Below are 24,879 nucleotides of genomic sequence, written 5' to 3' on the forward strand. Positions count from 1 at the left end.
TTTACACTCTGAGGATCATTACAATTCTATCAGCAAACAGTGAAGAAAGTGCTCCTCACAGGGAGACTGAGACCCAACTGCAAACTTCTTACAAAGGTCTCCAAGTGACCTTGCCCTGCCCACTCCTCTCTCCTTATTCTCCTGTGGAAAGATCTCTCTCTCTCTCTCTCTCTGATCTCTAATTAGTGGCCTCTTGAGTTCCTCAGATATTCTGTGGCCCTTGATTCTCCCCCCACACCCCACCCAACACTGTCTCCATTCTCACGGTTGCTACCTCAGACACCCGCATCGCTCCCCTGGAAAATCTCCCTGGTCTCCCTGACTCCCACCTTCTCCTGTCTCAGTCCTTTCTTCACATTGTTTTCAGCATAATCTTTTAAAAACTCCTCAATGGCCTTCCATTACCTCTAGGACAATGCCCACATTCTTCATGTGGCTTAGAATGCCCTCACTTTTCCTCTCCAGACACAAGGACTTTTTGTTAGTCATCGAATGGGCCAAGCAGCCCAGCCACAGGGCCTTTGTACTTGCTGATCCTCTGCCCAGAGCACTCTTTACTCCAATGTTCCTGTGTCCACTCTATCTGCTTAAATGTCACCTCAGAAATAAGTTCCTTGGCAACCTGATAAAAACCAGCCTGTGCGCACATACACACTCACACACTCACATCATTTTCCATCCATCTTGCCCTGCTAATTTTACTTTGGAACATTCCTAGCTATGTGTTTTGTGTGTGTGTGTTTTTTTATCCTTACCTGAGGACATGCTTATTGATTTTAGAGAGAGCGGGAAGGGGTCGGGGGGAGAGAGAGAGAGAAACATCAATGTGAGAAAGAGGCATTGATGGGTTGCCTCTCATATGCACTCCACCGGGGACTGAACCCACAACCTAGGCATGGGAAACCATGACCTTTCAGTTTACAGGACAATGCTCTAAACAACTGAGCCACACTGGCCAGGGTGGCATATTATATTTTTTCTGTTCACTTATTTAGCATCTGTCTCCCCTGCTAGCATGGACAGCAGGGACTGTGGCATCCCTAACACTAGGGCAGTTCTTGACACACAGGTGCACAACAGATCTTCATTGAGTGAGTGAATAAAGGCCTGCCTGCCTCTCCTGAATCATCAGTCACCACTTACTCCTTCCCACTCTAACCTGCCACCATACAGTACTAATGCTGGGAATTCCCCTTCCCCCACTAGAGACATAGCTTTTACCAGAAGTCAAGGCCTGGTACATTTCCCTCTGGGGAGCTCTCCTGGCATCCTTTGTGTTGGTTTGCACACTTGGGAGCTTCACAGGTGAAATTAGAAACTGGTCCCAGTACACAGAAGGCAAGAGGAGACTAAAGAAAAAGGCAGGCCACTTTGGATTGCTAGATGGCAGATTGAATAAGCGAGAGAACAGACTTACAAAGCTTGTATTAGGCGGCAGTAAGTCAATTGGATTTCTGCATCTACCCAGAGAATCTTAAAGTTTATATAAAGGCCTTATGTGGATTCAGTCACTATTCCACGCAGATGTTCTGACAGCACATTGCTCTCTCAAGGCTGCATCCTTGAAACCAGTGCCAACTGTGGGAACAGTGGCCAGAGAATACATTGCAAGGAGAGGAGAGGATGGTCCTCTGATCGCCCTGGTCCAGCTCCCAGGTCAGCCAGCAGTCATGTCCTCTCGATGACCTCCTCCAACACTGTGCTGACCCCAAGGGATAACGAAGCTCTCCTAACCAACCCCCTCTTAATCTAATTACCAGGGAACCAGGGTCACCCCTTCCAGTGAACAGCTTCCCAGCTGATGGGGTGCTAGAAGCGCTGCCCCAGTGCTCTGGCCACTGCTGTTCCCAGAGGTTGTCAGACATCTACCCAGGGTCACCTGGAGCGAGGATTGTCCTTCAGTTGTCCTTAGTTTAGTTCCAGTTTTCAGTTTTAAAAAAAAAAAGTAGACAAAAATGAAAATAAAAAGAAACTTGTTGTTGCTAAGAAAACTAATGCTTCATGAATTTAAATGATGCTTTGAATGCTTGAAGAAGACCCAATAAGAAAATAGCTTTTTTTAAAAAAAGTGCTTGCAACTAGATGAGCACCAAACATACTTAAAAGATCAGGGGATATATAGAAATTTTTAACTATAATTCTATACTCAAACTATTTAAAAATTGCCAAAACTGAAAATTATAGATAATAAATTATGAATGTGATTTGAACAAAAATGATCACAGAGCCCATCATCAAGCCCACACACAAAGGAAAGACTTGCCCTACATTTAAGGGGGTGCGTTAATAGACATGTATGTTTTAAGTTCAAATAATATAGTCAAGGCATGATTTATTTTTTAGTGACTCCCCACTTCAGTCTTTTTTTTTTCAATTAACTTAATTAGCTTGTTATGTGCATGGGGCTGGTGTGTCACCTTTCACATTCCCAAGTCCGGGCTGTCTGGTCTTCACCATGGTATCTGGCATCTATATGATGTGCCACTGGGTTGGCACATCATAGGCCCCTGATAAGTATGTGTTGAATTAATGAATACAAAAATGAGAGCTGGAAATTCAACCTCATCCTCCAAGGACTTGCTCTTTCCTGTCAGCCTTCTTTACTTGTAGAAATATGGCCCATGTCCCAAACCCGCAAACTCTCTTTGGTACCTTCAGAGAAATAAATCTGTTTTCTTTTTCTTTTCTACCAAAGACTTACTCAATCCCAAGACTCCAGAGACACATACTTACTCATTGTGTTTATGGAATCAATCACTACAAATCGAGGAGTCTGAGATAGAAGAAGGCAAAAAATCTCATCGTGTTGTTCATCATAAGAAGAAATTAGAAGTAGATACAGAGTGGATAAAGAACATTGTTGAGGTGAGTGTGGCAGCGCATGGACATCCTTACTTTATGCAGGCTTTCTTTTTTTGGCTCAGGTGAGACACACACACCATCAGGGAGCTGTCAAAACAAATACACAACCCTGGCTGGTGAGGCTCAGTGGATTGAGCACCAGCCTGTGAACCAAAGGGTCACCAGTTCGACTCCCCATCAGGGCACATGCGTGGGTTGCAGGCTAGGTCCCTAGTGGGGCAAGGGTGAGGGGGTGCATGAGAAGCAACCACACATTTATGCTTCTCTCCCTCTCTTTCTCCCTCCCTCCCCCTCTATCTAAAAATAATAAATAAAATATTTTTAAAAAATAATACACAATATGAATACCAACAAGAAAAATGTGTTCAATATATAGTGGTACATGTGAGTGTGTGGGTTATCACAGATTGACTAGAACTTTTACTCAGGTTCATTGAGACTCTTCTCCCCAAAGGGCCTGTATTTGGCAACTGGATGGGGTTGGGAGGGAAGTAAAGAAAATATATGTTATAAAAAAGATCCCTCCCTTAATACATTTTAAATCTATGTCAAAAATTAATTACATGGTGCTTTTTGTGCACTCCACACACAGCTTGTGTGCGTGTGAGCTGGGGGGCTAAGTGCAGACAAGCTGGAAGAAATAATGGATTCCTGGCCAAAGGGGTCACACAGCTGCATAGAGAGCCTTGAGGAGAGACTAGAGACAGAGGCATTGGGGAAAGAATGGGAGGAGGAACTGGGGAGTCCTGACTCCCTCCCCATTCGGTAGTCTCCATTTTGTGCTGAAGAAAGCACCCCCAAAGAGGCAGAAGCAGGGCACCGATGAGCCAGATGGCCCACAATTACAATGTGGTCCACAGAAATAGTGGATCCCTGGCCCAAGGGGTCACAGAACTGCCCAGACCCCTGCGGAGAGACTGGAGACAGAGGCGTTGGGGAAAGAACGGGAGGAGGAACCAGGGAGTCTGGACTCCTCCTTTCCGTAGTAGCCACTGCGTGGGAACAGGCCACACCCTCAAAGAGCCAAAAGCTGAAAAGCACACAATAGACAGCCCAAAACCACCGAGTGCAGGTGTGCACACTCGCACTGAGTCGCCGGCGAGGGTTGGCGAGTGTGTGTGGACCCACGCGGGCTGGCGAGGACTCCCGCAGGTTGGCGCGGACGGGGCCTGCGAGGGAGTTCGCAGATCGGTGGGGACAGGTGTAAACCGATCTGCGCTGGCCCGAGTGCAGAGTGGTCCGCTGATATAGTGGATCCCTAGCCAAAGGGGTCAGAGAGCTGCCCAGAGTCCCTGGAGAAGAGACCGGAGACAGGATTAACCGGAGAGTCCTGGAGCTGACTCTCCCATTTCCTTAGTCTCTATTTGGCGAGGGCAGGCAATGCACCCAAAGAGCCAAAAGCAGGGAAAGCACACAATAGAAGACCCTAAACTGACCAGTGCCAGGGTGCCCGCCAGCCTGGAGGGCCAGATGAGTACACGAGGTCGTTAAGAAGTCCGCTGAGCTGGGGCAAGCACGCGCGAGCCCAGGTGGGTGGGGGATCCTGCCAGGCCAGGGAGTGCAGTCAAGGAGCCAGCGTGAGAGTGCAGAGCGATCCAGAGAAATAGTGGATCCCTGGCAGAAGGAGTCCAGAGCTACTCAAAGCAGGAGTCAGACACAGACAGTAGACTCCTAGAAGTCGCAAACAAACAACCCAAGGTCATATAGGGTCAACAACTCACATCATCAGAGGCAGGCCCAGAAAGAAAAGTAAAGGAAATAAATAAATAAATAAATAAATAAATAAATAAATAAATAAAAAGACCCGCCTACTACCATAGAAGTTTAATCCACAAAGTCAGGAAATCTAGACGGATCAATTGAAGCAGAAGCAAAAATAAATTAATTACTTAATAGACTCTCACAAAAATGGGAAGAAAAAGAAGTTCCCCCCAAATGAGTGGAAAGGGGGAATACCCACAGAGAGAACTAAATGAAATAGAGGCAAGGGAACTATCAGATATGGAATTCAAAACAATGGTTCTAAGGAAGCTCAATGAGCTCAGCCAGCTCAAAGAGAACTATGAGAAACTACAGAGAAACTATCAGGATCTTAGAGCAAACTACATCAACCTGGAAAAGGACATAGAAACTATCAAGAAGACACAAGAGGATATGAAGAATACCATTTCTGAATTGAAGAACACAGTAGAAGGAATCAAAAGCAGGCTGGATGAAGTGGAGGATTCAATCAGTGAGACAGAGGACAAGGTAGAAAAAAGCTCCCAGAAAGAACAAGAAATGGAAAAAAGACTCAGAAAGAATGAAGAGGCATTGAGGGAAATGCAGGACAACCTGAAACGCAATAATATCTGCATAATAGGGGTACCAAAGGAGAAGAAGAGAAGCAAGGGATAGAGAACCTCTTTGAAAAAGTAATGATGGAAAATTTCCCCAATTTGAGAAGAGAAAAGGTCTCATGGATCCAGGAGGCACAGAGGGACCCACTGAAGAGGGACCCAAGGAGGCCCACTCCAAGACACATCATCATTAAAATGGCAACTATCAAAGACAAAGAGAGAATCCCAAGGCAGCAAGGGAGAAGGAGAAAGTAACATACAAGGGGGCCCCAATATGCCTAGGAGCTGACTTCTCAACAGAAACACTACAAGCCAGAAGGGAATGGCAACAAATATTCCAAGTCATGAAAAGCAAGGGCCTACAACCATGGATGCTCTACTCAGCAAGGCTCTCAATTAAAATAGAAGGGGAAATAAGAAGTTTCCCAGACAAAAGAAGGCTAAAAGAATACATCTCTACGAAACCAGCACTCCAAGATATACTAAGGGGACTGGTTTAAGAGGATGAAGGAAAAGAGTGAGAAAGAGAAAAACACAGGTACAAAGAGAAAAAATGAATAGGTTCTATTAGTAATAACTCTCAATGTAAATGGACTAAATGCCCCAATCAAAAGACACAGGGTAGCTGAATGGATAAGAAAATATGACCCACACATATGCTGCCTACAAGAGACTCACTTCAGAGCAAAAGACCTCCACAGATTGAAAATAAAGGGATGGAAAAGTATATTCCAGGCAAATGGGCAGGAGAAGAAAGCAGGGGTAGCAATACTTACATAAGACAAAATAGATTTCAAAACAAAGGCCATAAAAAGAGACCCAGAGGGGCACTTTATAATACTTAAAGTAAGAATCTATCAAGAAGACATAAACATTGTAAACTTATATGCTCCCAATACAGGAGCCCCCAAGTATATAAGGAAATTGTTGGACAACTTCAAAAAGATATAGACAGCAACACACTGATAGTAGGGGATTTCAACACCCCACTGTCAAAAATGGACAGATCTTCCAAACAAAATATCAATAAGGATATTGTGGAGCTGAATGACGCACTGAATCAAATAGACTTAACTGCCATATATAGAACTTACATCCCAAAGCAGCAAAATACACATTCTTTTCAAATGCTCATGGCAGTTTTTCAAAGATAGACCTCATGATAGGACACAAATCAAAGCTCAGAAAATTCAGGAAAATTGAAATAATACCAAACTTTTTCTTGGACCACAAGGGCTTGAAACTGGAAATCAACCTCAAAGAGAAACTTCAAAAACTTGCAAACTCATGGAGACTGAACAGTAGACTATTGAACAATGAATGGGTCAATAATGAGATAAGAGAAGAAATCAAAAAATTTCTGGAAACAAATGAAAATAAACATACAACAGTCCAAAACCTATGGGACACAGCAAAGGCAGTCCTGAGAGGGAAGTTCAGAGCAATACAGCCTTACCTAAAACAGATAGAAACATTTCAAATAAAAGACCTAACACTACAACTTTAAGAACTGGAGAAACAACAACAAATAAATCCCAGAGCAAGTAGAAGGAAGGAAATAGTCAAGATTAGAGCAGAACTGAATGACACAGAGACAAAAAGAACAATTCAAAGCATCAACTAAGCCAGAAGCTGGTTCTTTGAAAAGATAAATAAAATCGACAAGCCTTTAAGCAGACTCATCAAGACAAAAAGGGAGAGGACCCAAATTAATAATATCAGAAATGAAAGAGGAGAAATAACAACAGATACCGTAGAAATACAAAGGATCATCAGAAACTACTATGAACAATTATATGCCAAGAAATTTGAAAACCTCGATGAAATGGACAAATTTCTAGAAAAGTATAATCTTCCAACACTGAAGGAGGAAGAAACAGAAAGCTTGAACAGACCAATAACTGGGGAAATTGAAGCAGTAATCGAGAAACTCCCAGCCTGCAAAAGCCCTGGGCCAGACGGTTTCACAGAATAATTTTACAAAACATTTAAGGAAGAGCTAACCCCTGTCCTTCTCAGACTATTACAAAATATCCAATAGGAGGGAAGACTCCCAGACTCCTTCTATGAGGCCAGCATCACCCTAATCCCAAAACCAGATAAAGACCCTACAAAGAAAGAAAACTACAGGCCAATTTCTCTGATGAACGTAGATGCTAAAATCCTCAACAAAATATTGGCAAACCACATCCAGCAATACATGAAAAAGATTATCCACCATGGTCAAGTGGGATTCATCCCAGGGATGCAGGGATGGTTCAATATACACAAGTCAATAAATGTAATACCTCACATAAACAAAAGAAAAGACCACAACCACATGATCATCTCGATAGACGCAGAAAAAGCATTTGATAAGGTACAGCACCCATTTATGATCAAAACACTCAGCAAAATAGGAATAAATGGGGCATTCCTCAACGTAATAAAGGCCATATATGAAAAACCTACAGCCAACATCATACTCAACAGGCAAAAACTAAAAGCTTTCCCACTAAGATCGGGAACACGACAAGGATGTCCGCTCTCACCACTTCTTTTCAACATCGTATTTGAAGTCCTAGCCACAGCGGTCAGATAAGAAAAAGAAATAAAAGCCATCCAAATAGGAAAGGAGGAAGTAAAACTCTCATTGTTTGCAGATGACATGATAGTGTACATAGAAAACCCTGTAGACTCTACCAAAAAACTCCTCAACCTAATAAGTGAATTTGGCAAAACAGCAGGATACAAAGTCAATATTCAGAAATCAAAGGCATTTTTGTACACCAGCAATGCAATAGAAGAAGAAGAAATCAGAAAAAAAAAAATACCATTCGATATAGCAAGAAGAAAAATAAAGTACCTAGGAATAAATTTAACCAAGGAGGTAAAAGACCTTTGTGCAGAAAACTATACAACATTGAAGAAAGAAATTAGGAAGACACAAATAAATGGAAGCATATACCGTACTTATGGATTGGAAGAATTAATATCATCAAAATGTCCACACTACCCAAAGCAATTTATAGATTCAACACAATCCCTATTAAGATATCAATGACATATTTCACAGAAATAGAACAGACATTTCAAAAATTTATATGGAACCATAAACGACCGCAAATAGCCACAGCAATTTTGAGAAAGAAAAACAAAGTAGGAGGGATCACAATACCGGACATCAAACTCTACTACAAAACCACTATACTCAAAACAATCTGGCACTGGCACAAGAACAGACCCATAGACCAGTGGAACAGAATAGAAAGCCCAGAAATAAGCCCAGGTCTCTATGGGCAACTAACATTTGACAAAGGGGACAGAAGCATAAAGTGGAGCAATAATAGCCTCTTCAACAAATGGTGTTGGGAGAGCTGGACGGCTACATGCAAAAAATTGAAATTGGATCATCAGCTGACACCATACACAAAAGTAAACTCAAGATGGAGAAAAGACTTAAATATAAGTCGCAACACCATCAAAGTCCTAAAGGAGAACATTGGCAGGAAACTCTCAGATATCACACACAGCAATTTTTTCACCAATATGTCTCCTAAAGCAAGGGACATAAAGAAAAGAATAAACAAGTGGGCCCTCATCAAAATAAGAAGCTTCTGCACAGCCAAAGAAAACATCAGCAAAATGAAAAGGAAGCCAGCCCTATGGGAAAATATATTTGCTAATGATACATCAGATAGAGGTTTGATCTCCAAGATATATAAAGAACTCACTCGACTCCATTCCAAGAAGACAAACGATCCAATCAAAAAATGGGCAAAGGACCTGGGCAGACGCTTTTCTAAGGAAGAGATACAGAGGGCCCAGAGCCATTTGAAAAGATGCTCAGCATCACTAGCCATCAGAGAAATGCAGATCAAAACTACCATGAGGTACCATCTCACGCCGGTCAGAATGGCCATCATAAACAGATCCACAAACAACAGGTGCTGGCGAGGCTGTGGAGAAAAGGGAACCCTAGTGCACTGTTGGTGGGAATGCAGACTGGTGCAGCCATTGTGGAAAGCAGTGTGGAATTTCCTCAAAAAGCTGAAAATGGAGCTGCCTTTTGATCCAGTGATTCCCCTGCTGGGACTATACCCTAAGAATCCCAAAACACCAATTCAAAAGAACCTATGCACCCCAGTGTTCATAGCAGCACAATTTACAATAGCCAAGTGCTGGAAACAGCCTACGTGTCCATCAGTAGATGATTGGATCAAAAAACTATGGTACATTTGCACAATGGAATACTACGCAGCAGAAAGAAAAAAAGAACTACTAAACTTCAGGACAGCATGGATGGAACTAGAGAGCATTATGCTAAGTGAAATAAGCCAGGGGGCGAAAGACAAATACCATATGATCTCACCTATAAGCGGAACCTAACCAACAAGACAAAAATGCAAGGAAAATAAGACCAGTAACACTGAAAGGAAAAGAAATGAACAGAGAAAGGAGGGATGGAGGAAGGGGTAGGCAGGGGACAAGGAAGGGAAGGGGAAGGTCAAGGAACATATAGCAAGGACTCATGGACAAAACCAAAGTGGGGAAGGATTTAGGGAGGGAGGGGGAGGGGGCAGGGGAAGGTGGTGAGAGGAAGGCAGAGACAAATGTATTTGAAAAAATAAAGAAAATAAATTAAAGTAAAAATAAATAAATCCAGGGATACAAATGTTACATGAAACATATAAAATGGCTAACTTCATGTTACCTTCAGGTAGTTGTGGAAACAAGTGCAGAATATCATCAACATGGAAATATGTGATAATTACCTAATATTTACTTTTAAGGAGATAAGCAAATGTTGGAGGTGGTACAATGTTATAAAGGTGCCTTATGCAATTGAGCAAAGACCAGCATTCAAAAAATAAATATATAAATAAAAGGAAAAAAATTACATGGTAAATGGATAAATAAATTGTGGTACATTCATACAATGGAATATTATTCAATGCTAAAAAGAAATGAGCTATCAAGCCATGGAAAGACATGGAGGAGCCTTAAATTTACATTACTAAGTTAAGAAAACCAATCTGAAATTTCAAATACACAGTATGTTGATCCTTGAGCAAGGTGGGAATTAAGGGCAACAAAAAGTCACAAAGTCGAAAATCAAGTATAACTTAAGTCAGCCCTCCACATATACAGATTCCCAATTGCAGATCAAAAATACAGCTGACCCCTGAACAATGTGAGTTTGAATTGCACAGGTCTACTTATATGCAAATAAGTGAACTTGCACAGTTCAAACCCATATTGTTTAAGGGTCAACTGTATGACCTTCTGGAAAAGGCAAAATTATAGAGGCAGTAAAAAGATGAGTGGTTGCCAGGGGTTTAGGGGGAGACAGGAATGAATTGGTGGAGCCCAGAGAATTCTAAGGCAGTGAAAATACTCTGTATGAAATACAGGTGAACACATATCATTAGACATTTGTCTAAACCCATAGAATGCACAGCACCAAGCGTGAACCCTAATGTGAACTATAGACCTTAAGTAATAAGAATGCGCCAGTTCATTTACGGTACAAACGTGCATGTGGTACAGGATGGTAACAGTGGTGGAGACTGTGGGTGTGTGGTGGGACAGGAAGTATAGGGAATCTCTGTACTTTCTATTCAATTTTTCTGTGACCTGCTCTAAAAAATAAAGCCTATTTTAAAAATCAATCACATGGCAATATTGATGAAGATGTATACTATGAAGTTATAAGTGAAAATTAGTCTCAAAATATTAGTCATTCAGACTGAGATAATAATCAGGTCTGAAGCTTGAAAAGGAGGCATTAAAGTGGGAATTAGAAGATGTGATAGATTTTATGCCTTCTGTAAATACATATTTGAGAATACACTATGCCAGGCCCTCGTCTAGGTGCTGGAGACACAAAGGTAAACAAAAAAAAGCCCCTGTGCCCATAGAACTTATGTTTCAGTTGAGGAGACAGACAAAAATACTGTTCAGTGCTATGCCAGGTATTGTGACTTGGGGAGCAAGGCAGCATAAGGAACTCTTGAGGTGTTGCGCTGAGAGAGCAGTTGCTCTAATACCCTCAGGGCAAACTCAGAAGTGCCATTTAAGCCTAGGCCTGCAGGAAATGAGGCAGTGAGCTGGGTAGATAACCGGTGGGAGGGCATTCTAAGCAGAGCAAACAAGCAAAAAGACCCTGAGGCCTCTGTCTCACGGATAATTGAGAGTGAGAGGAGAATAAAGAATGAGCTTGGGTGCCCAGATCAGATGGAGCCTTGTGGGTCATAGTAAGACTCTGGATTTTATCCTAAGAATGAGGAGAACCCATTGGAAAGTCTAGAGACGAACATCATCTGACATATCCTCTAGAAGACTCTTTCAGGCTGCTGTAAAGAGAATAGGTTTGAGGAGAAAGAATAAAAGCAGAAAGTCCTGGTGGGAGCCAGGCATAAATTCAGGTGAGAAGTGATGAGCATCTCTACTAAGTGGTAGCAGTAGAGGTGGCAAAAGCAGTCCAATTTGGGATATTTTTTTGAAGGGAGAATCAAGAGGGCTTCCCGTTGAATTGGAAGTGGAGTGTGAGAGAAAAAGAAGACAAAAGAATGAATCTAGGAATTTTGGCATGAGCAACTGATAAATGGTATGTTATCATTTATTAGATTGGAAAACACAAGGAGACTAATGGAAACTAACATTTTGTAACACCATGTAGGTTGTAAAGCACTTCCACATATAATGTAAATATACCTTTTCCCAACAACTCCTGTGCCATAAGTGTGGTATTATTATCCTCACTTAACAGTTGAAGTGAGACTCAGGAAAACACACATGACTGTCTCAGGACACAGACCTGTGCTAGTCAAGGCACCGCTCATTAGCTGCTGAAACACAGGATTCTCAGAGCAAAGTGGCTTAACAACCAGATACGAGTTTCTTGCTCATGTCACGTTTGATTTGAGTCTTGCAGCTCTCTGGGTGGCTCTCCTCGAGGCTGGCTCTGAGGGATCTGGGCCCTTTGATCATAGGTCTGCACCCTCTTGGAGCTCTTCCTGCCCAGTTGCAGGGACAGGAAGTGAAGCCAAGATCCAGGCTTAAATTCCGTAAGCCAAAATGAGTCTCATGGCCCCACCTAGATGCAAGAGGGCTGGGAAATGTACTGCTGCTGTGTGTCCAGAAAAAAAATGAGAACAGTTTGCACTAAGAGGAAAAGCAATCAACATCTTAAAGTGATGAGGGTGGTCTCACTTGTGGCAAAAATGTAAAAGCTAGAAACTGACACGGTCAGCCAAGGTGTGGACCCTTCTGGCCTTGAGAGTAGGAATGGAAAGTTCAGTATCCCTTCATTTCTTGGGCCTGCACATGGAACTCTCACAGACAGTGAGACCAGTCAGAACTCTTACAGACAGAGGAATTAAGGGGGAGCAGGGGACCCTTCAGGTTGTAACAGACAATGAATAGAGAGGGCTTTGGAAGCCTAAGAGAAGGCCTTCAGTTTCCTTATCTCCCTGGCCTAAGCTCCAATCAATTAATGAAAACTTCCTTGGTTTCTTTCTCCAACCAGGCTAGTGAACTCCCTGCCCTGTCCCACCTCAAAGCTGTTGCTCCTGCAGCCTCTGCCCCGCCCCCCCACTAATCTTCAGCGTTCTTCCTGCAGACAAGAAGAAGTTTCTCACCAAGATCTCTAAGCAGAAGATCCTTCCTAACCCACCATTCACATCAGACTACCCAAACCATCCATGAGGAGTGGGACGTTTGGTTCTTTTTTGTTTTTACAAATAGGCAATAACTTTCAAGTAGTCTGCTAAGTCAGGTGGATCACTGCTTCTAAGTGTACACTGGTGTTCAGTCAGCATCCAACCCAGCCAGCCCAGGAGCCAGCAGCTCCGTGGCAGTCAGGGAGGGTTCATGGACTGACAGCAGCAGAGCAAGCTCACGGACAGACAGCAGCTGTCTCACAGTGCAGGGTCCTGCCAGTGAGGCACTGTATTTTCCCTAGTAGAACTGAAGGAAGGGTGAAACATATAGCCCCTTCTCTCTTAGCTCTTAGATCTTAACCTCTTATTCTGTTCCCAAGAAAATGGTAATGAGATTTAGGCTTTTAGATATGCCATTTATTAGACATCATGGACACACATATGCCATATGTGTGTGGTGATGCTGGTGTGAACATACCTATTGCACTGCCAGTCATATAAAAGCACAGCACATACAGCATAGCAGTGGGTTGTACCCTCCAGGGTTGTGTACATGCACTCTGAGGTGTTTCCACAATGACCCAAAGATGCCATTTCACAGAATGTGAGACTGTCATTATGTGGCACATGACTGTCATTCCCCAGTGAGAGAAACACGTAATGACTTCACCTCTGTGTCAGAGATTTTGCTTTACCCATGGGGTCCACATCAGTAGGAAAATGTCATTACATGACAAGTGAATTTGACAAGCAAAACCTCTTGAGAAAGTCTCACTTTCAGGAGGCTTTTGAAAATAAGACTGAAAATACAAATATCCTCTTCCAAGAGCAATGTCTAGAAGATTTTAACTGGCCATCAGGAACAAACCAACCACAGACGCTCTTACAAGGCACTTTTTTTAGGTTAAAAAAAGAAGAGCAGTGATTTGTAAACTAAATGTGTGAGGTGGCTGGGAGCTTAACAGTGCGAGGCAGCAGGTTTCCACTGACAAGCCTGCAGGTTGGGGAGGGGGCGGATTGCAGGAGTCTAGCTCTCCTCTCACTGGTAACTCTGTGTACACCCTTCAGCCTTTGTTAAATGGGGACAATGATAGTGCCTATTTTGTAGGGTCACTGTGTTGTGGCAGTATGGTGTTCAGTGCAGTGCTAGGTATGGGGATAGGGTCAGCTACAGGATCTTCTCACATCCCATAGCGGTTTTCATCCAGATGCCAGGTTCCTGGACATTTAAAGGCTGTGCCCACCCTGGCAGGGTAATTCAGTTGGTTAGAATGTCGTCCTGATAGCCAAGGTTGCGCGTTCGATCTCTGGTCACGGCGCACACAAGAATCAAATGTATAAAATAGTGGAACAACAAATCGTGTTTCTCTCTCTCCCCGCCACCTCCCTCCCTTACTCTCTCACTCTAAAAAAAGAAAAAGAAAAATCAATAAATAAAAAAAAGAAAAGGCCATGACCTAGAGAGAAAGCCACAGCGACTCCTCAGACAGCTGCATTTCTTCCTTTTATTGTCTTGGGTGTTGGCACCCTGCTGCAAGCTTTCTTGAACAAAGGACTCTTCAACTGTTTAAAACGATAGTTTGAAAATCACTACTCTGACTTCCAGTTAAAGTAATGTGGAATCCTATATGATCTAAAAAGCCATCTCTAAACATCTAGGAAATTTAGATGAAATGTAAAATATGTTCCTTTTTACATTTGCAGAGCAGCATGTGTAAGACAGTAAAGAAAATAATACCAGAAACCGACACTAAAAAAGGCAGCAGAGTGAGAGTGTGAATGAATGTGGGTGAGGTGGTGGTATCTGATGGGAAACGGAGGGGTAGGAGGAGGCAAACAGTTTGTCCTGATAACACAGGAGCTTGGGTTTTACACAGGATGGGAACATGAGACAATTGGAGGACGTGCATCTTTTTCAAGCGCACTTGAAATAGCTACACCAATTGATCACACACTAAGCCACAAAATGAATCTCAGCAAACACTGAAGGCTGATAATAGACTGTCTCTTACCCCAATGCATTTTAATTAGTAATAATAATAACAGAAACAAAAGCAACTGGTATGTTGTAACTTTAAAAACATGCTTGTAAATAACGTGTGTGTCAAAGAAGAAATCATATGGGAAACCAGAAACTACTTAGAATGTAATGAAAGGTAAATATCTACACTCATGGAAAGCAGCTAAAACAGTGTTTTGAGAGAAATACTGTTATAGCTTTAAATGTTTACATTAAAGAAGAAAGAGGAGAAGGTGGAGGAAGACCAAGAAGAAGAAAAATAAAAATCAATGAGCTCAACATTCAATTTGAGGAATTAGAAAAATAAACTACTGTAAAATAGAAAACCCACAGAAACTAGAAGTATATAAATGATAAAGATAAGAGCAGAAATCGATGCAACAGAAACCAAACAAATAATAGAATAAACAAACCAAAACGGATCCTCTGAAAAGGCCAGTAAAATGGGCAAATCTTCAGGCAAGGCTGACTCAGGGGAAAAAAAAAGAGAGAAGGTATGAATAATATAAAGAATGAAGAAAGACATAGCTACAGAAGCAGTAGAGGTTTATTATTTATTTTGTTATTTATTTTAGCATGCCCATGGGCCATACATATAAGTTCTTTGGCTTCTCCATTTCCTATATTGTTCTTAACCTCCCCCTGCCTATTTTGTACCTACTATTTATGAAGATTATTCCCTGTACCTTTTCCCCCATTCTTACCCCTCCTCCACCCCTTTGATCTCCATTTCTATGATTCTGTTCCTGTTCTAGTTGTTTGCTTAGTTTGTTTTTGTTTTTTTAGGTTCCGTTGTTGATAGTTGTGAGTTTGTTGTCATTTTATTGTTCATAGTTTTTGATCCTCTTCTTTTTCTTAGATAAGTCCCTTAACATTTCATATAATAAGGGTTTGGGGATGATGAACCCCTTTAACTTGACCTTATCTGGGAAGCACTTTATCTGCCCTTCCATTCTAAATGATAGTTTTGCTGGATAGAGTAATCTTGGATGTAGGTCCTTGTCTTTCATGACTTTGAAAACTTCTTGCCAGCCCCTTCTTGCCTGCAAAGTTTCTTTTGAGAAATCAGCTGATAGTCGTATGGGAACTCCTTTGTAGGTAACTGTCTCCTTTTCTCTTGCTACTTTTAGGATTCTCTCCTTATCTTTAATTTTGGGTAACATAATTATGATGTGCATTGATGTGTACTTCCTTTGGGAGTCCAACTTCTTTGGGACTCTCTGAGCTTCCTGGATCTCCTGGAAACCTATTTCCTTTGCCAGACTGGGGAAGTTCTCCTTCATTATTTTTTCAAATAAATTTTCAATTTCTTGCTCTTCTTCTTCTCCTTCTGGCACCCTGTGATTTGGATGTTGGAACGTTTAAAGTTGTCCCAGAGGTTCCTAAGCCTCTTCTCATTTTTAGAATTATTGTTTCTTCATTCTGTTCTGGTTGAATGTTTCTCTCTTCCTTCTCCTCCCAATTGTTGATTTGAGTCCCAGTTTCCTTCGTTTCACTGTTGGTTCCCTGTATATTTTTCTTTATTTCACTTTGCATAGCCTTTCCTTTTCCCTCCATTTTGTGACCATACTCAACCAATTCAGTGAGCATCCAGATTACCAGTGCTTTGAACTGAGTATCTGACAGGTTGGCTATCTATTCATCACTTAGTTCTATTTTTGGAGCTTTGATCTGTTCTTTTGTTTGAGCCATATTTCTTTGTCTCAGTGCACCTGTTACATTGGAAGGGGTAGAGCCTTAGGTATTCGCCAGAGTGGGGCAACTCAGGACACATGTTGTTTGTCAGGGAGGGGTCCAAGAGTGAACAATGCCTCTTGCTCGGCCTTTAGCAGGCTTTCAGTCACTTCTCCCACTACCCACAAGCAAATTGGACCCTTCTAGTGCTGATTCCTGGGTGGGTGGTTTGGTGTGCATTGCAGGATCCCACGGGTCTTTCCAATAGACTCTCCTATGAGGCTGGGAGTTTCTCCTGATGCTGCAACCCCGACAGATTTTTACCTCCAGAGATTTTGAGGCTTTCTTTTCCTGCACTGGAACCCTGGGGTGCGCGGTCTGTCCCTTGCCTCAGCTGTTCCTCCCAGTTTATCCACATGACAATGTGGGACCACCCAGTCTGCCAGCTGCCACCTTGCTGTGCATCCTCTCTGCCACAGCTGTCTGTCTATGCTCCTCCTACAGGTCTGGATGAATGTTTCTTCTTTATCTTCTTGGTTGTTGGACTGCCATACAGTTTGATTTTCTGGCACTTCTGGTTATTTTTTATTTTTAAATCTGTTGTTGTCCTTATTTTGGTTGTACAAAGAGGCAAAGTGTGTCTACCTATGCCTCTATCTTGACCAGAAGTCTTTTTGCTGTTCAGCAGTAGTTTTTTAAAACATAATATTTAAAATGTTTATAATAATACATTTGAACATTTACATAAAATGAGCAATTTCCAAGAAATACATTATTCACTCAAACCAATTCAAGAAACAATAAAAACCCTGATAATTCTTCTAAAAAAGATTTGTTTAAATCCTAACCCCCAGTGCCTTGGATTATCACCTTATTTGGAAAATTGGTCTCTGAGGATGTAATTTCTTAAAATGAGGTCATACCAGAGTAGGGTAGGCCCCTAATCCAATATTACAGGTGTCCTTACAAGAAAACAGCCACCTGAATACACAGAGACACATAAGGAGAAGGCCACATGAAGATGGAGGCAGAGATTGGAAAGGATGCGTGCAAGTCAAGGAAAAGAAGGATCTCCAGCCGTCGCCAGAGACTAGGAGAGAGGCTAGGAGAAATTCTCCCTCAGAGCCTTTATTCTCCCTCAACCTTGCTGACCCCTTTATTTTGGACTCCTGGCCTCCACAACTATGGGAGAATAAAGTCCTGTATTTTTAAACTTCCCAGTTTGTAGCACTTTGTTGTAGAAGGACTAGGAAGCAAATACAACCAATAACCACTAGAGTGATTAAAATGGTAGTTTGAAATTTGCATGCGCACATGCACACACACACAGAGAATGATCCATTTCAGTTTCCTCGTCACATGGACAAGTAAAGTAAGGCCCTGTGGGTTTCTTGTACCGATTCCCTAACAGGTTGGAGGTAATGACGGGTGGGGTGGTGATAGGTGAGATGGGCATCCAAAGTAAGTAGATAGGTCCCAGGCACTAGTGACAACCCCATGCTCTAAATTAGGACAATCATCCCCTGCACACTTTTCACAGGCATGTCTTTTCTTCCCAGGTGCCTCCAGATGATGATGTAAAATTAATTCTCTACCCCATTGAGAGTATCTTCCAAATTCTCTTTCCCGATGGATCAGGCCAGATACAGTATCCACTGGAGCACAGGACACTTATATTAACACATAAGGCACCTAAAAATTCTGTGATTCGGGGCTGGGGCATGGGTTCTACTAAAGCCTGTACCCTCAGTAGGGCTGTGCTTTTTCAAAAGGATCCCAAAGGAGTGCTTGTGCCTTAACCGTCTTCCAGTTATCCATCAGGAAACCTGGCTATGCTCATCCTCAGTACGAAAGAGAGCAAGTTCACATATATCATTCTGGAAGACAGTGAAGAAACGTGTATTCGGGCCCTTATCAACAGCTCTGGCCATGCCACCTTCTATGATGAAAACAGAGAAATCTGGTAAGCTTGAACAATGAGTCCCAAACACTTTTTACCGTGGGGAAGCAGTATGGTTCAGGCTCGATTCTCATTTTCTCATTCATTCTCATTCTCTCTCTCTCTCTCTCTCTCTCTCTCTCTCTCTCTCTGCCCCCCCTCATTTGTTTGTGAATTTAATCATCTGACTCACATATTGAAATGGGGAGATGGATATCATGATGGACCAGTAAGACAGGTCCCTGGCCTCAGACAAGGACAGTGCACTGTCCTTGTCCCACTGCTGCTTTCCCCATGGTGAAATAGCAGTGACAGACTCAGTGCAGCCACTTCCATTGGCTTTGTCTGCTCTACGTCTCATGAGAATTATCCTAGAAAGACACAGGGCCCCTCTGTTCTGGGGGCCTCAGAGAGGAGGGTGTGGTGAGCGCTCTGGAGGTGCATGTATTGTATTCAAAACTGTAACTTCTAAATATTTCATTGTAACTAAACTTAGTTCTTAAGTTCCCATTTCTGGTAATGGTGGAAAACTTCATCTTACCAATTTAAGGTAATTCAGCCGCTTCAGAATTTTCCCCGCTCTCTCTGGGGTAAATACTCTGTCTCCAGGATTCCCTGTTCCCCTTGCATTCCAGGTTGACCTGTAGTGGGAAGTGCACGTTATCTTGGATCAATGTATACTTTCTTTCTTACTGATAGTCAAAGCCAAACTGTTTTCTTTTTATTTATTTATTTTTTTAAAAGGATTTTTACTCTCCAGCCCTCAGTTTTTAAGAATATTTTCTCTAGCCCTGGCTTGTATGGCTCAGTGGATTGAGCACCAACCTGCAAACCAAAGAATATTTTCTCTGCTATGGGTTTTTTCAACACCTTTTCCTACCTGACTACTTTGTTCTCAGAGGTGTCTGCCTTCTCCAGAGGCCCCTTTGTATAAAAACTGATATCTGAAAGGTAGAAAAAGATACTGGATACAAGAAGCACCAAGTAGCCCTGGCTGGTGTGGCTCAGGGGACTGAGTGCCGGCCTGCGAACCAAAGGCTCATCGGTTTGACCCCCAGACAGGGCACGTGTCTGGGTTGCAGGCCAGGTCCCCAGTGGGGAGCACTTGAGAGGCAACCACACATTGATATTTCTCTCCCTTCCTTTATCCCTCCCTTTTCCCTCTCTAAAACAAATAAATAAAACCTTTAAAAAGAAGAAGAAGAAGAAGCACCAATTAGTAGAGACAAGAGACTCAGTTAATGATCCTGAATGGCATCTGACTACATTTGGGTGTGTCTCTTCTCCTAAATGACACATTTTTAGGGCCAAAAGAGACCTTGGGGAAGTCTACTATCATTTTCTTGATGAGAAAACTGAGGCTCAGAAAAGCTAATAAGTCATTTGCCATGAGCCATATTTTACAGGCAAGAAGTTTTATGGCATTTTGACTCAGCTAAAATTAAGCATTTTTTTAAATTATGAAATAAGGTTCATAAGAGAAACCACATCTTATCCCTGAATCTCAGGCCATCCAAACCCAAGGGGAAGGATGGTGCTCAGAGCTGGAAAAAGGCCAACCCCCATCCTCCAGGTTCTGATTCTGTCAGGCTGGCTTGGGGCTGGAGGTCTTCACCAGGTCAGCTGGTGTGGGACCCAGGCCAGCATGCCCTCCACTGGGCCTCCAAGGCTTCAGAAAGCAGCCAAGGTGCTTGGGCTGGCTGCAATGGCCCACCACTGCCCCCCATCTGCCAGGCTTGGTGGATGCCCGGAGGACTGTAAGGCAAAGATGGGGACCCTGAACGAAATACTTCCATCTCCTCCTCAAAATCAGCAGGAGCCACGTCCAGGACTCCCCTCAGGTCAGGAGTGGATGGCTACTGTGCTGACACCTCAGACGGTTGCTGGGACTCCAGGACAGCCTCAACCTCATGAAGAAATTGACCCAATGTCCTCTCCTGAGGGACAGCAGTGACCAGTGGTTCAGTCTCTCTTCCCCAGAATAGCCTTGCTTCCAGGCATAGCCTCATAGCCATTTCAGAGTCCATGAGCCTCAAACTTCTCATCTCCCATCTCTCTCCTTGGGACCTGCTGTCTTCCTGTCTTGAAGTTTTTCTGAAACTGCTAACCACTTTGCCATTTATGGTTTCTCAAGAAGGGGGGATAAATTGGCTGCTACCCCTTCTAACACTGAGCTCCCTGTCCGCTAGAGAAAACAGGAGGCTGTCAGGGAAAGCTGATCACTTAGGCTCAGAGTGGGCCTTGTGACTCTCTGCAAAAGGCTGCCCAGCATCCTGCCAGTGGGGCCAAGGCCAAGGCCCAGGACATCACAAGGGGCCTCCACTCTTCCCCAACCTGGCCTGGCTCCTCTGCCCACCCATAGGCAGCCCCTGCCTTTCTTTCCTTGCTCCCTCTCCGCCCCACACACACACACTAGCATCACTGTCATTTTTCTTGCCCTTCCTTTTTGGTGCTGGAGGAGCAGGCAGTAGGGAAAGGGCAGAGCTCCCACCCGTTATTCCCCTCAGCAGGTCCCGGCCGCTCTACACACAGGCCTGGTGCACCGCTCGCCTCCTCTCAGCAGTCTCTCCACACTGCTGTACACAGGTGCTCAACCTTTGTGTCCTGTCTCCTCCGAGAGCAACTGCATCTTATCTGGGTCATGCTCTAGTGCGGCTTAACCCAAAGCAAAGCAGCAGGCATTTCAGGCATCAGAGACCTGGATGAGAGAAGGACCGTCCTTATATATCCCCCACACACACCTATCACCCCCAAAAGGTCATACTACGGGGCAGAATGGGCCAAGCTGTTTCCCTCCACAGGGGCAGAGGCACCAGAGCAAAATGTGATCCCATAGCGGAAAGGCCCCCAAGGAAATTCGTCATTAAAACTGCAGTCCCACGGTCATGGGGAGAACAATTGTATGGCAAGGACCCTCCTGCTCAGCCAGGGTCCACTGACCCTAGTCACTGCTAGAAACGTCCTCAGCTGCGCCCCAGGCTCCAGCCCCATCTCTGCACCCTCAGTGCTGACGCTGACAGAGGAAGATCCCCCCGCACTGCACTGCAGGCCCTGGGCAGGATTTAGAGCCACAGTGTTGTAAGAACTTAATATTTCTTGGGACATTTTTCATTTCTGTCTCCTCAGGAAAGGTAGATGGCATACTTGTAGTTTGCTGGGTGTGTGGAAACTAAACCTCAGCATCAACCCCAACCTCCAGGCTCAGAACTTGAGAAATCTCAGACCGGGCCTCCCGCCAGGCTTCAGGGTCCTCCAGCGAGGGGCTCCAGAGCTGCCTGAAGTCAGGGTCCTTTGGAGGGGTCTTTATATCCCCTGAGAGGAACCTCCAGATTCAGATGGCTCTGGGTGTTCTGGACCCCATTTTCCTGAGGAAGCCTTAGCCCAGAGCTGGGTGTCCCCAGGCAGGGGCAGACCTCTAACCCCAGGGAGCAGGGAAAGCCTAGTGAGAAAACTGATAGGAGCCATCAAAAGGGTTAAAGCTGAGGATCTGCTCCCTCAAGGGCCAAAAGAAAACTCCCCTCTCTGCCCTCTCCATCAAAGATAATAAGGACATTATAATGCTGACTGAGTTATTGCTATGTATAAGCAAGTAATTGTCACAACAACCCTCTGAGTAAAGTGCTATTATTATCTGCATTTGGCAGTTGAAATTGAGGCATAAAGAAGTTAAGTAACTGGCCCAAGATTACACAGTTTGCAAGTGACAGATCCAGGCTTTGAATGTGGAGATTCTGGCTCCAGCGCCCACATTTTTAATTCTTCACATGTATACAGCCTCTTGGCTAAGTAAAGAGAAATGAGGTTGGCCAGGCTGGGGCCTGATGGTGAGGGATTTAGGACCTCTGCACTTCAATGAGCAATGGGAAGCACCAGGAGAATCGAAGATTGGGAGTGACTAGGAGTTCTCCTGTTGGAGGCGAACAAGGCTGCACTTAGCTGGCCTCCCTCTCTAAGCCGACCCACAAGGGCCCTGGACAGCCCAGAGGGGACCCTGGCAGGTAGTCTGAGTAACCCAGGCTCCCCCAAACGCTACATCCTTCTGATTAACCCAGGTCTCAGAATCTCTTCCCCCTGCATTCAGTCCTTGAGAGAAGTTGCTCCCCCAATAGCACAGATTCCAGGGACGGCCCTGGCGGGATTCGAGAAGCAGAAGCCAGAGACAGAGGCATACGATGGGTTTAAAAGGCCAAGAAAGGATGGCTCATAGATGAGGAGGGCCTGGGCTGCGTGAGGGAGAAGGTCATCCGCCCCTCATTCATCCAGCACCTATTTATTTATGTGGGTGCTGGGCACAGTGCTGGGCAGTGGGAACTCATCGGGCAACCAGAAGGGTGTGGCCCCTGCCCTCCAGGACCACATTTTACATTTACATTTTGGTGAGGAAAAACAGACGATAAACAAGGACAGTTGATTCTCATTACTCAAGATAGTTCTGGACTATAAAGTTTCCATGAACACTGAACACTTTGCTCCCGGGGGAAGTGTGTATGTGTGTATTTCACACAGAGTCACAAACATGAGTAGGGCATGAAAAACTGGAGTCATCTCATGCACACATTTCTAGCTGAAGCTGAACGAGGTGACTCTGCCTCCCGAAGAGAGGAGACAGGAAGGCAGGGCGCTGTAGCGCAGGAAGCTTCAGCTCTCGAGCCAGGTGGAATCTTCCATAAATCTTTTAGGATTTAAGATTATCTATGTGATATAGATATAGATATATATCTAATATGTATATATTACTCCTAGGAACAATGGGTTCAGTATTCACTAAGTGTTCAAGGCCTTTTATATACCCTAACTACATACCACAAATAACAAGAATCAACTGCATGTGTTAGTAAATTACATGGAGGAAACTAACAAGGGGAGAAGACTGAGAGCGATGCAGAGAACCAGAAGGGCTGGTCAGGACAGGGCCTCTCTGAGCGGTGATACTTGAGCTGAGACCTGAAGGGTAAGCAGGAGCCAGCCATGTCACCAGGGTGGGAGGTCCATTCCAGGAAGAGGATGCAATATGGCAAAACCCCTGAGGAGGTGATAAGCACAGGCCTTTGGGACTGAAAGGAGAGAGTGGGAGTGAGGGGCTGGGCACAAGTCCCACATGGGTGGGGGGGGCAGGGAGAGGGGTGCTGAAGGGCTGCACCTAGTCTTGGGCTCGCCTTCCTGGTCGGAATGTCTTCCGTCTGCCTAGACCTTTGGGAGCCTGTGGCCTGTCTGTGGGCAAAGGTTGAACCAAGAAAGGGAGAGGGAGGGAGCAGGCCTGCGTTGCCACAGGAGGGGCTGTGACCCCTGTCCCAGGACCAGGTGCCCTGGCTACCTGATGGGACTTCTTGATCTAGGTTGAGCCTGAGCCAAAACCTGGGCTATCACTTTGCCAAAGGCAAAGCCCAGAAGGCCTGGAACTGGTGGAATCTGAACCTCCACGTCCACGCGCCCCCTGTCCAGCCTATCTCCTTAAATATCAACCAGTACATCAAGGTACAAATCAGGAGCCAAGATAAGATCATCTTCCACTTCATCCACCAAACAAAGCACATTTGCTTAAACCTGGGCACCAAGTATAAGGTAAGATCTCAGCTCCCCACAGCTCTGCCCACCAGCACACAGGCCACGGCTGGCTCGAGCCCCCGGGCCATATTCTGCATGACTCCAACCCATAGAAAAAGAAGGCCGCCTCCATTAACCTGGTGCTTAACACACACAGAGGCATTCATTTCACTTCCCAACACCATGACAGTTTGCTCTGAGGAAACTGACAGCCTCAAGTTGCTTAACTGTAAGCCAGATCCACCCACCCCCCCGGACCAAAAAAAGATACCGACAGGCATTATCTTGCCTGACACTCACTACAGCCGTGTCAAATGGCAGGGTCAGAAACAAAGGGGAAATCTGTATCTCAAACCCGGCTGTTGGTGTCTTCTTCTCCCCTCCTCAAACATGCTCATCTCAAAACAAATGACCACCTGGAAGTTCAAGGCCCTCTGCCTAGGCCAGGCAAGATGTCACAAAAGAGTGTTAGTTTCTTCAGGCTGCTGTAACACATTACCACAAATTGGGGGCTTAAAACAACATAAATTTATTCTCTCACAATTCTGGAGGCTAGAAATTTAAAGCCGAAGTGTCGGCAGGACCATGCTCCTTTCCAAGGCTCTAACGGAGAGCCCTTCCTTGTCTCTCCCAGCTGCTGGTGGCTCCAGGCATTCTTTGGCCAGTGGCAGCCTCAGTCCAACCTCTGCCTCTGCCTTCACACAGCCGTCTCCTCTGTGACTCTCTGTATCAAAGCTCTTTCTCCTTTCTCTGATAAGGACGCTGGAAATTGGGTTTAGGGGCCACCCTAAGTCCTTATACAAAATTTTTAATTATATCCGCAGAGTCTATTCCCAAATATGGTTACGTTCACAGGTA

The 24,879-nt window shown here is 44.2% G+C and overlaps 1 protein-coding gene across 1 annotated transcript in view; it reads left to right on the forward strand.

Annotated features, from left to right (window-relative positions):
- Positions 1-24,879, forward strand: part of ERICH6B (glutamate rich 6B) — a 65,988-nt gene that overhangs the window by 39,157 nt on the left and 1,952 nt on the right. The window contains exons 9-12 of the mRNA XM_054586596.1: positions 2,696-2,869; positions 18,108-18,186; positions 18,349-18,501; positions 23,814-24,039. Of these exons, the coding sequence (XP_054442571.1) occupies positions 2,696-2,869; positions 18,108-18,186; positions 18,349-18,501; positions 23,814-24,039 (632 nt within the window). The remainder of the gene's footprint in view (positions 1-2,695; positions 2,870-18,107; positions 18,187-18,348; positions 18,502-23,813; positions 24,040-24,879) is intronic.

The sequence above is a fragment of the Pteronotus mesoamericanus genome, unplaced genomic scaffold (assembly GCF_021234165.1).
Source record: "Pteronotus mesoamericanus isolate MK-2021 breed Mesoamerican mustached bat unplaced genomic scaffold, CSHL_Meso_final contig_94, whole genome shotgun sequence".
NCBI classification, from domain to species: Eukaryota; Metazoa; Chordata; class Mammalia; order Chiroptera; family Mormoopidae; genus Pteronotus; species Pteronotus mesoamericanus.